Below are 12,912 nucleotides of genomic sequence, written 5' to 3'. Positions count from 1 at the left end.
AGTGAAAACCTACACCTGCCCAGCAGTGAGCTATGTTAATCTGAAAAGGCAAAAAGCAAACCAGTGAAATGTGACCTATGGCTTTACTTCAGAAAGCAGATTACAGCAGAAAGCTGCAAAAACCCAAGGAGAAACACTCATTTTTCCTTTATACGCTCATGCTTCTAGCCTTGTGCTTAGTCTTCAGAGGATCAGGTAAAATGCAAGAGAGGATGGATATAAAAAAGAAAGATCAGAGGCAGCCTTTTTCTTTCCCTCCTATTTACATGAAACTTTCTTAACAAACCTAATAGCATCTGAGGAGACTGCTGCTTTTCAAATGTTATTAGCAGAAATCCTTGGGAGGCTTCTGTGCAAAGTCTGATATGAAAAGGAATTTTCTTTTTCTTTGCTTTCTATCAAAGGACAGAAATTTCTTCTATCATTTTTTTTGCCGTAGCGCTCTCTGATTTGGCTTATGTCCCTGCAGCCATGCACAAGAGTGCCTGTTAATCCCAGCGCTGAGAAGATGTGAATGACAAAAACACAAGTATTTGCATACAGTTTTTATCCCAAATTCCAAACATTTCCCATCTCTCTTGCAACGGTAATCAAAAACAAGCACAGAGCACTTGGTGCACTGCTCCTGAAGGAATAAACCAAATGCATTGTCTGTGCAGTAATGGTAAATTGTAGAGAAGCACCAGCTTTCTTTTTGCTCTCTCCTTTCCCTGAAAACTTCTTTCAGATATGTAAAGTGTGATCACTGTTGACTGTGCAGTGAAGTGGATTATGAAAGTGGGTTGTGGAAGATCAACACTCTATAGGGCAGGTTCCAAGCAATCATTATTTCTTATTTCTAGGCTAGTGCTGCTGTACCAGTGATACGAGAGCTTTATTCTGTGCAGACTTGCAGCAACGCCATCCCTTACATACAGAGGAGACTCACTCATGCTGAGGCACATTTTTTCATTCATTTGAAATTACCTCCCAGTGTACTTTGCTAAGCAAGAAACCAGCAGTGTCATCTTAATTGCCATTCTCAATTTACTCTGTAGAAGTGAAATTTAACTTCCTGTCCGCTGGGAACAGCTGTTCAGCATCTGCCTCTATTACATGGAATCCTGCTATTTCTTGATGGTATATAATGATGATTAAGCTTTGTTTTAGTTATGGTTTGTCCAGCGTTTGTCCTTCAATATTGTTTGACTCTGGAAAGCTAAGTATTCTAAGTATTTTTACTCTGTAAACATGATAGAAACAGCTCTCTTTTGTTCTTTCTCCAGAAGCAAAGCTTGTTAGCACCTGAAAACAGCCTCTTCAGCAGCTACCTCCAGTTCCTTGAAAAAGGGAAGACTTGGTACAAAATGTGGGTGACCATCCCCAAGACTGAACCTCTTGTTCTGTACCTGCAAGGAATGAGCCAGGTAAAGTGACATTCATGAAGGTTATCGTACAGCAAAAAAAAAAAAAGCATAAGTTTAGCTGAGAAATAGGTCAAAGGATCTGACTTGGTTGCAACAACAGAAATGAACTTGGTACTGTGAATTTAACACAAAGCCCTGGAGATCTCGGATTTCCTTCATACGTATAGTTGCTGCTGATACAGTTGGAAGCAAATGTTTAAGCTCCCAGCTTTTTAAATTTATTTTACTTCTTTCTAACGATGAAGTACAAAACAGGATAAATAACTTCTTGTTTTGTTTTGTTTTCCAGAGGTTTCAGATGGATATATTCAAAAGTTATATTACCTTAATATTAAGGAAAGCTCTTTACTATAAAATGGGCAGAACTGTGAAGCAGTCCTAAATATCACAATTCAAGCTTTTTTTTTTTTCCTGTTTTTTTTTCCTTCTTTTTTTCTTATAATTAAGGCTCTTCTAGTCCTAGGTTGTAAGTACAGGAAATGCAAGTTTGTGCATTTCCTGCATTTTGCAATGTGTAAGTTTGTGGAAATGCAGATGTTCTTCATCCTCAAAAGGGGAGACTCTTTGGTAAAGCTTGCCTTTGCATCATGATTTTATGATGCCTGAAGATGTCATGTGACAGTACTGACACTGGGTTCCCCCACTTCCAGTTTTGTATTTGGCATTTGGTAACATTTATATACAGCTTTGTTTTGTCTTCTGGATGGAATGTAAGAGGGAATGGGGCCCACATTCAGCCTCCTACTACCCTGATGTATGTGTGATGATATGAGGGGTTTTCTTTTAATTAGCATCACTTCTTAGGGATGTGGCTGGGAATGGTCTGAAAACTGAATACTACCCATGATTTTGTAAAGGTATTTGAAGTAAAGTTTACCATATAGCAAATGTTCAGCAAGAAATACGTGCTGTTTTTAGAACTGTATTCATTTCGCTTCTTGTCAGAGAGAACACCTCTGGTTTTGAGCAAGTTTGTGTAATGTTGTAGTGCTCAAGAAGCTGAAAGCTTAAATTTAGAGCTCCAGACAAAGCCCACTTGGCTTCGTCTGGAATTCAAAGCCCTCACTGGCTAAACTTCCAGCTTATCCCACGGGCAGTGAGCTGCCTGGTTTCCCTTCCAGTCAACAGGAGATGCTTGACTGAAATTACGAGTTGAAAAGGCAAACTGCCTCAGACAAAACACTGAAACTAATGCAACAAAACCAATCTTTAGATCTCTGTGAAGTCAGTCAGGGGAAACAAAAAAAGTTTTAAAAAGCAAAGCAGAGAAAAGAGATTTACTGCAAAACTTTTCAGTTGATGTGAAAATTATACATCAGCACAACACCAGTGCAAGCCCTATATCCCATGCAAACTGAGCCAGAACGTCTTTTGCTCCTTGGAGAGCATCAAATATTGATATGAGGCCTGATGTCAGGGCCAAGAATCAGTGTCCTGACTGCAGCAGATATTAAGATAAATCCATTCTCAGACCTCTCGTGTTTTTCTTGAATACATTAATTCATCCTAACTTACAGACAAGCGTGGGCAAGAAGGGCAAGAACGGGGAGAGAGAGGTTTAAACTCTTTGGCCTTCCTCACCCAGGAGCAGTGTATGTCATCTAAAGGTGACTGGAACTAGAAGTTGCAGGAATGCAACATCTCTTACATGGTTTGACCTAGAAAGAGAATTTCTCCTAGTGCTCAGCTGATTGTCTCAGGACAGCATAAGTAATAACCTCAGGGACATAAAACAGATATATTTAGCACAAGCAGAAAGATGCTCTATCCCCCAGACCCTCTCTTGCTAATCATGCAAAGCCATGGTTGAAAGCTGGAGAAGGTTCTGTGCTTCATATGCTGTATTCTTTGTTCCATGTCCTGCCAAATTTGATCTTGAGCCTCTTTTGGTATTATTAGCAAGATCCCATATTTTAGGGGAAAGGGTGCCTTTGTCATTTGATTGTCAATTTTATGACAGTTGAATATAGTGGTTAGTGTCCTCAGCTATTTCAGATGTGAGATATATCACCCGATAGAACAGCAGGAAAGCATACAGGACAAGGTTAATCTGTTTTACATTCAGCAACCAAGCCTGGATTTACTATCAGACATCAGCAGTACAGGCTGAGACTATAAACAACATCAGTGAGTCCTTTCTTCAAAGGACTGCTGTTCCCATTCACATACTTTCTTCCTCTTCCCTTCAGCATCCAACTGAAGGGAAAAAGTCATGAAGTGAATCCTTAATATTAACCCAAATGTTCCTACTAGTTTGAATTTATCATAGAATTACTCAGGTTGGAAAGCATGAGAAATACAGCTCCCAAAAGAGGTACCTTTTGGAAATGATACTGCCAACAGTGATATTAAAGGTCTTGAAACACAGATCAAGTGAAGCACGACCATAGGAGCATTTGTGAAAGTTGTGGGATTATCTTAAAAAAAAAAAAAAAAAGAGAGTTGCCTCTTGGGAAGAAGGAATAAACCAAACCCAGTCTGGAGCTCCTGGTACATTAATGGTGGCCCTGACAGCATTCACGCTGCATGCTGCAGAAGGGATTTCATGCACATAGCAGAATGACTCTCCGGCTTTAAAGTAGCAAGAGCTACGTTCTTTTGCTTTATACACTTGTTCCAAGAGAATGGGTAAATCTCCTGGGTGTTCACAGTTTTGTACAGGGCTTTATGCATGAGGATAAAATCACAGTTTATTTAGGTATGGAAATCATACCAATTTCATCTGTCCTCAGACCGAGACTGGATTTGTGCAGCTGTTCGTCATGTTTATTCTAGTAGAATTATAGGAGTTTGCTTGTAAGCACAAACCACCTCAAGCTGAAGGATGGCTGGTTTTACTGAAATTGGGCTCTTTCCACAGATCCTGACTGGAGCTTCTCATTCTGCTCCCATTGCCCTGTATGGACTGCTGGCTCCAAGGCACTGACACTAACCTGTGTGTCATTGAGAAATGCAGAGTTAAGGAAGCACAGCTAGCTAGAGAAGTAATTTATTTTGGAGAAATATGGAGCAGGAATCTGGCATAGCCAGGTGCTTGATCCAAGTGAAAATTGTGCTGTATAACTCCCTAAGAAAAATCTTGTATTTGTCATGTAAATGTGGTTTACTCCTAGCGAATGAGGGAGTAGCTGATTTTGGTAGAGCTTGGTGTTAATAAATAAGAGGTTTTTTTCTGTGGCTCATTAGTTGACCTCGTTGAAGCTTTAATTGCTTCTGCACAAAACAAAGCCTGTCCTTTTCTTGTGGCTCTGCAGTGCTGTATGTCTTGGTCTGTGACCCAGTCAGAAGAATCTTTCACTGATTTGTGCAAGTTTTAGGTTAGGTCATAAGTGGGTAAGGAGTGGAGCTGGGGTAGAAACCAAAGGGATTCTGTAAGCCTGCTTGAAAGCAGAAAAGATGAGTGGGAGTGCCCAACCACTGGGTAACTGCTGCTCTGTGTGGTTGTGTGAGAGGGCTCATACAATACAAAGGGATGTGTAGGAAAAGATGTCTGTATTGAGGGTGCCTGGAACGGACCTTCCCACAGGAAGGAACTGAACATCGTGTATTCTGGCTGTTGTGATAACTGTAATAGCATAGTAAATAACTCTGCTGTAAGTACTGAGATAAATAAGCTGTTATTATTATGCTGTTTAGAATCGGGATGAACACACAATGCATATAATTACTGGTGTTATTAAATGTCCAGTAGATTTTTGTGCAAAAAATCTCAGCAAAATGATTTCAATCTACCCCAAAGGGAAGCTTTCCTTTGCACTTTGCTAGTTCGATCTGATGAAATACTGATACCATGCAACCCTAGTATGTTCTAGAGAGAAATATGTAAGAACTGTTGAAGCAGCCATATCCACTAGGCTCTTAAAATGGAGTATGACATTAATCTCTGGGAAGATCGAGCAGAAGGCCTGTAAATCCCACTTACATGTTCATTATAGGGCCTGTGTGTTCAGAATAGCCCCTGAGTGGCAGAAGAAATCCAGAGAAGTTCAAAGTCCTGCAGAGAGCTCAGACTTAGATGTGTGATGTGACTGAGGCTGAGTACTTCACCTCTTATCTGACAGCAGTGCACTTCTAAGAAATTATTTAAATCCCTTCCTTGTGGATCAGGCAGGTACATAGGAAGTCACATAGCATATCATATTAAGAAAAGGCCAAAGGCGGTCTGTTTAATTTGTGTCTGTGCATACTGGCTAGGTGTAACATGTACATTTCAAACATCAGTTTGCTCTTATGCTGCACTTCTTGGATACAAACGATGTAATTTTTCTCTGTCATGGGCAGATTCTCATTTTCCGTGTGAGAAGGCTTAGTGTCTATTTCATAAAACTTAAATACGGGATCTTCAGAGCAGTCTTGGTGGAACTTGCCTGTGCTCTTGTGCATTTTGTGTCCACTGTGCTGTCCTCTACCTCCTTGCTTTAGCTGTGCCATATAGCCAGGTCTAGGTCTACTCAGCATGTGCCAGTTCTGAATTCTGCATATGCAGGACCTAGAAACTGTACACTATAAACACAATGAACAGCACTTGTAAGAGGAACTGAATTTGTCTGTGTTTGACATGAAGCTGCCTTAAATCTCCTCGGATAATGCATGGTCTTCAAGCATACGGCCCTGACATTTTTGTGTAACAATAAGAAATAGTAGATAAATTAATATGGGCTTCCTGACTTAATAGATGTTGTACCTGCATGTCTTTGTTTGCACTGATGTGAGCAGTTGTGAGACATGCAGTACTTTAAGCTTGAGTGTTAGAAAAACAGCTTTCTAATTGCTATTGTTCTCAGGGCTCTGGCTCCCTTATAGATGTACTGAGTCATCTGTATTCAGTATGGGAAGACAGGAGAATGTTGTCAGCTCTGATGCAGACATTGAGTAGGCTGCTACACGCAAGAAGACAACGTCTCCTTACAGATGCTTGGTATCTGTCTGGTTTGGACTTCAATTTTGAGACATAACACTGAAGGTGCTGGCATCATATGAAACAAGCTGCTTGCTCTCTGCCTGCATACCGCTTAGCAAAGGAGTTGCTTTACGCTCAGGATGTGACTGTTAGAGAGCTTTATTGCTGCCTACATCCGTGAGTTAATCTGGCTTTTAAAGGATGGCAGAAAATCTGAGCTTTGACTTTCCTTTGCCACCCTGACAGGGGTCATAAATAACCCAAGACCTGCTGAGAAGATTCGCTGATTGCTTTGAAATTTGAAATTCTCTTTTATTTCCAAGTCTCCTTCCTGGTAGTTGTCGTTGCGGCTCTCGGTGTTCAGCTCTGTGTACTTGTCATCCTTTAACCAAACTTTCAAATGTCCCATGGGGTCCAGAGGGGCTACACGCAGTTACTTGGGGCTGGACACTATTGCGTGTACCTAATGAAATGCTTTTCAGTGAAAGAAAATGTGTAGGTTATGTAGAGTTACATGAAAATCCCCAATAATCACACTGCTGGAGCTGTATTCAAGTTTTTAAGTAGAATTTGTTGCGGGAATTTTACATTCTCCCTTTCCTCTTCCTTTAGGACGGACGGGGTCCACGTCCTATTCCTCTGCCGGGATACGAAGTCAGTTTTCCAGGTTCTGGTGAGAAGTTTGAAGTGAAGCACGTATTTAAGCTCTGCCAGTCCCAGCAAACTATATATTTCAGTGCAGAAGATGAAGAGCTGCAGCTGAAATGGATGGAAATTCTCGCCAAAGCAGCCAAAGGGGAAACTGAAGACGTAGCTGAAGGGCTCAGCAGCCCGTAGAGCAAGTTCCATTTAGTTTCTTTTGTACATGCTATAAACCATCACTTGAATTTTGGTATTCATGGCACTTTGAAATCTGTATGGCTTTATATTTTCATGTGTCTGCATAGGAAATTCAGTGGTTTCTCTCCTTTTATTGTACATTTCTCACGTACAGTAGTTATCTGGCATATGTTAATGGAAAAGGTAGTTGTAGTTGTTGGTGGTGTTGATGCTGGTTAAAAAAAAAAAAAGACAAGGAGAAAAGCATTAATTTTATCAAAGGTAATGGAAAACCATTGGTCTCTTGTTTTCCTAACTGTATATTTTCCAGTCCTTTTGATTGCTGTTCAGTGCAGGATGTGTATAGTCTGTGATTAGTTCTATAAATGCTGCCTCTTAAGTTAAATGTTGTAAAGGCTTGTGCTGGCCACTGACATTCCGTTCGCTGTCCTCTCCCTCCTGGTAAAAGGTCTTTGTGAAGTGTGAGCAACGTACTGAATATTTTCTTTTGCTAAACCTTTGTCTCTGCTATTTTGAGATGACCTGTTCACAAGACAAATACTGTAGAAGGGACTTCTAAAAATGACTGCAAAACTGTGCAGGGAAGAACATTAAGAAGCCTCACTGATTTTAAGCATTTATAATATTGTTTTGTTTTCTTTTGAAACCAATACCTTCCTTACTTCTATTTGAACCCATTTTAATGTAAGTGAACAAATGTTTTATACTGCCAACTGGGATACGATCAATAAACAAGAACATTTTTAGTACACACAGTACAAAAAGGTGACTTTTTTTATTGCTGTACTGGTTAATTTAAAAGTGCCCTAGGATTTATTTATATATTTTGTAGATAATGTTTCATAAGTATTTTAAGAATTTTTAAAAGATCTGAGCTAATTAACAGGATTTAGTGCTTAGAATAAGACATATTTGTATGAACTGAATTTGTAATTTAATTTTCCTGTTCACTTGTATTTGTCTCATTTTCAAACTTAAGTGCTTATCTATTTAAATAAAAGTTCATGCAGTTAACTCCTGAGCCAGATCTCCAAGGCACAGCAAGCTTTAGGTTGGCATTTAATATAGGTTAAAAAGAGGGAAAATAATAATAATAAAAAAAAAGGACTGTGTGTTCCTAGTGGTAGCAAGCATGTAGTTCTGAGAAAAATGAAATAAAATTGTCACAGTACTATAATTTTTAAATGGTTTGGTTTAACTTTTGTTTCCACTTCAGCCTTCTGCATTTTGTGATACTGTAGAAAGAAAGAGCTGCTCCATACAGCCAGAATTGGTTAGAATTGCTGAAAATGAGTGAATCTCCATCAGTGAGTGTATTTCTTACCTGTAGAGAAGGATTTGGTTGCGTGGGGCTTTTTGTTTTGTTTTAAACATAGATACGATCAGTTATCTGAAGTCTGTGATGCTAAAAAAGTTATGTATTGAATTAGCTTCTGGTAAAGTACCCATGATTGGAGTATTCCCTGTCCTCCCTGACTCCTCCCCTCCAATCAGTTAGCATGAAAAATCTTCCTTGCAAGGTAATTTTTATGGTATAGGTTATGAAAAGGAATTCTTTCCAGTATGTGTTATCCCCTCCCTCCCTCCCTACCCCCCCAGAGCTTCCTGCCTGAATGTAATGATTTAGGGTTCTTGCCTTGAAAATTTACTGGTTTTGTAATCTTAGTGTAATTTTTTTCTTTTATCCTTCCCCTTGTTCTGCTCTTTCTCTGTTATCAAGGGAGAAATAGAAAAGAAGAATGGTAAAGCACAGCAAAAGGAATGAATCTCTCATTTTCGAGTTTTATTAACCAAAAACAAACCATTTTTGCATGTTTTCCATAGGATCCTCATTTCCTCATTTTGTTGGTTTTTTTTTTTTACAACTAACTTTAAGTATGTCAAAACACACATCTAAGTATTAGCTGTGCCTCAGATCACCTTCTGCCAAAGATGCTATTTTTAAAAAAGTTGTAAAAATTATTTATAGTCTCCTTGGACTGATACCACATCAGCAGGCATCTGTGCCGTGGTTCCTGTGCTTTATTTCATTTCCAGCCCATCTCTCCATTTACAGGGGAAACAGCACAGCCCCTGCCTGGGGAATCTATGCAGTATGACTGAGCCCTGCACCCATCAAGAGCTTTTGTAGCCTGGAAGGCTGATGTGAGTCCACTGTAAATCCCAGAGCTCTGCTCCTTTCTGGTGTAGCGTGAAAATGCTCAGCCTGGAGCCTAAATTGAAACAGGTAGTTGGAACAGGCAGTGGTGTTAGAGGTCTCATTCCTTCAGCCATGGTCAGCAGTGTGGTCTTAGTCTAAATCTGTGATGCTTACCCAGTCGGCTTTTTTCAAAGCCCAGTTAAGTTCCCAGTGAAGCTGACAGAACAGTTTCCATCTACTAGGAGTTGCATTGTATTCACATACAATGAGCTAACGCTATTCTTTTTTGAGGCAGTGTAGCAGAAGTGCTAAGTCATGGCCTGATGAACCAGTGATGGAGCACCTGGTGGGAAGGCAGGGCCAACCCAGGGGAGCTCACTCAGGTGCATTTCATTGCATGCACCTGACCAGAAGGGGTGGAACCAGGATCCCCCTCCTTCCCAGAGCTCATTTAAGGGTTGGCAGTGGAGGTGAGGGTATCTTGCTGGGGATTCCTGACTACCTGAGGCCTTCCAAAGGTAAGCAGTTTTTCTTCCTTCATTTCTGCGTCCATGGCTGCTGCACTTCAGCTTGTCCTCATTTCCTGCACCTAGGATTGTGCCACCCTGCTGCTATTGCTGTACTGTCCATCACAGGCACTGTTCAGACTTTGGATTGTTACTTCTTTTCTTGGGGCACATGTGAGTTGTTCACACAAAGAGATTTGGTGATGTGAAGGTTGAGAGCATGATGGATTTCAAAGCGTGAGTACACATCTTCTAAGAATGCAAGGAGCAATTGCTTCAGAGCTCCTTGAATCCTGGGTAGGTTGTGTATCCTGACACATAAAGAAAGCAGTGCCAGTAACCTTTACAGGTATTAAGAGGTATATAATCAGCTATAAAGAGCTCATTTCTTGGTTTTAAGAAGAAATGCTCCTTACCCTTGTAAGTTTTGTTTCTGCACTTGTCCTTCCAGTAAATGAATTGCATGAGTGGCATGGGCATATGTGACTGAGTAGCTGGGGAGGTGTGGCAGAATATATTGTCGTGCTGTTTAAAATTATTTAAGAAAGAATAAGGAAGCCTCTTTCTTGTGCAGAACACTGCATTTCCAGCACTTTGGCTGTTAATGGGAAAGAAGCATGTGAAGTGATAAAGCTAAAAGTGTTATGTTAGCCTGAAAAAAAAAAACAACAGGCTCTGTTGTTTTCAGTGATGCCCTGAAATGGAGTATCTTTCTTCGTTACATTGGTTTGAACAAAGACAATTGAGTCATCAGTTCAACAGGCGCTTACCAGTGCACAAAGTGAGCTGGGAGTCAGGGAGAGGAGAGAGATAAATGTTTCCCTTTAGTAGATCTTTAGGCCTGAGAAGTGCACAGCATTTGTTCCTCGGTCTTTGTGTTGAGGTTACACGCGATTTTGGGTTTTCCTGCCTGTTTTGCATCCTGCCATAGTTTCCCAGAAGCAGCTGCCCAGCGGTGCTGAAAATGTAGATCAAAGCGTGTGGTTAACCTACTGACACCCGCGTTACTTCTCTGTCTTGCCACGAGCAGCATGGAACATTAGCTGCTAAATATAAGCAGCTGCACATCCTGTAAACAAGTACCTTCCCTTTTTACACACCTACCATTTCTCTTTTTCTGTTCTTAGGTCCGTGTGGGGCATGGCAGGGTTTTCCTCTGGCTTGTACTTTGTGTTTTCACTTGGCTGGGCACTCTGCAGGCCCTGGGCAGCTTGACAGAGTTGAGTGATTACCTTTTGCTGTAAAATGAAATAGTAATAAAATTGGCTTTTCAGAAAGCGGTTGCTGGCTGCCCACGCAGATATTGTGTGATCTATGACCGTGAGATCAGGCTAAAGGAGGAATTCTGTTTGGAGCCTCTAAAATAGAGTTTGGGGAAGCTAAAACCAGCTTACATAGATGACTTGCTCAAATACAGCCAAACGAACTTACACTTCAGCTAACATGCACAGTGTGTAAGAATGGTACCTGGACACGTCAGCAGTGTGGTTCAGTCTTCAAGCAACAAACCCTCAGCTGGAATAAAGGACTTTGATTTTACCCATACATTTGAATGAAGTTAGGACCTGGCCTGCAGTGTTGGTGTATTGTTGACAGACAGTAGCTTTCAAAAAAGTTTTCCCTCAGTACTTTTCCCCCTTCACTGTCAATCCAGAGCTGCAGAAAGCTTATTTAAAGCTCATTTCAGCCCAGCATGTGCATGCGGTGTGCGCTGAGCAATGGTGAGTCATGTTCAGCTTGATAAGGAAATGAATGAAAATCCCTACAATGTAAAGAGACTCCGTGTTCCCATGTCTAGACTATGCATGCTGTGTTGGAATACTCTAATTTCCAAGTTCCCATGTTGTCTCAGTCAAGTGGGCCTGTTTTCCCTGCAAATGGCAAGTAATTTTCCTGTATTTCAGGATGATGCTCTGCTAACATGGAAGTTTCTCACTTTGCTGTTCAGGTCAAAGAGATTTCATATGTTCTATAGCTAGTGTATATAAACCTGAAGAGGACTTACCAGTTGTCCCAGTGTCTCAGAATAGGAAAGAATCTGTCAAGACTTTTATGCTGTTACAAGTATCCATGTGCTTGTAAGACCTTGGGCCGTAGTGCTCTGTGACTTGCAAGAAGATGCTGAACTGGGAAAAACGATGTTGTCCCACTTCCAATGCTGAAAAAGATGCTTTCAGATTCCAAGTTGAAGATGACAATGTTTAGTGTGAAACTGGTGACAAGAAGTACCAGCTGACTTCTGAACTGGGTAAGAATAATTAAGTGCTGTGTATTGGCCTGCACGTGCATTTCAGCTTTCATGCTTCGAAGGGGCAGCACGTTTTTGCATTGATAAACAGCCTAGTATTAATTCAGAACATACTGAAGCTGTAAGGGAGTCTTGGGAAATCTTAGTTTTCAATACAGAAAGTTTCCTGTGTGGTGTTTCCTATGTGGCATTGGCATAGTGGCTGTATGCAGTGCTGTAGAGTAAGTGTGAAAAGACTGGGAGGTTTCCACAGGCAGTTATGGATAGGTGAGTGACTCAGGAATCCCAATGCCTTTGAGCTGTTCATAGGCTGGTTGGTCCGTTTAACGTTTCCACATGGATAATTGTACATTGAGGTTTTATAAATCTTTGATTGCAATAAGTACCACTGAAACCATGGTAAGGGGGGAAAAAAAGGAGCCAAATTAAGATAGGAAAACCTTTGCACTAATATAAAGTGACGGTGTATTAGCATTAGGCTTCATATTAGGCTTCGAGGTACGGAATACCTCAGGGCTGGTATATCAATAGCTGGGAGCAACCCTGTATTGGTTCTGCTAGTAAAGCTGTGTACCTTCAGAGGAAGTCTGCAGTCTGTGCCAGAAACACCCAGTGCTCAAATAACCACCAGTCCTGCACGTGTCCAATTCACTGCGAAGGAGCTCAGTGTATTTCCAGCACTGAGTGTCTGGAGGGAAGGAATGCACTGTGTGTCTGTCAGTCCATGCGAGGAAATAATACCTTTTGATAACCAAGCTCTGAATCCCTCTGTTAGCCAGCGTCAAGAAGTACCACATTCTGGGAGGTGGATGACGAAGACTGTCCTTGAAGCCATGTTAGATGCCGGGGTGACACTGGGCTGATTTAATCAG

The 12,912-nt window shown here is 40.9% G+C and overlaps 1 protein-coding gene across 18 annotated transcripts in view; it reads left to right on the top strand.

Moving 5' to 3' along the window:
• Nucleotides 1-7,897, top strand: part of FGD3 (FYVE, RhoGEF and PH domain containing 3) — a 111,130-nt gene extending 103,233 nt beyond the window's left edge. For all 18 annotated transcript variants that reach the window (XM_015293410.4, XM_414331.8, XM_046900166.1 and 15 more), the window contains 2 exons: nucleotides 1,266-1,406; nucleotides 6,919-7,897. In XM_015293410.4, coding sequence (XP_015148896.1) covers nucleotides 1,266-1,406; nucleotides 6,919-7,143 — 366 coding nt within the window. In that variant the 3' untranslated portion in view covers nucleotides 7,144-7,897. The remainder of the gene's footprint in view (nucleotides 1-1,265; nucleotides 1,407-6,918) is intronic.
• Nucleotides 7,898-12,912: the final 5,015 nt, after the last annotated feature.

This window comes from Gallus gallus, chromosome 12, assembly GCF_016699485.2.
Source record: "Gallus gallus isolate bGalGal1 chromosome 12, bGalGal1.mat.broiler.GRCg7b, whole genome shotgun sequence".
Classification (NCBI taxonomy): Eukaryota; Metazoa; Chordata; class Aves; order Galliformes; family Phasianidae; genus Gallus; species Gallus gallus.
The sequence above is the reverse complement of the archived record's forward strand: the minus strand, read 5'-3'. Positions and strand labels throughout refer to the sequence as shown.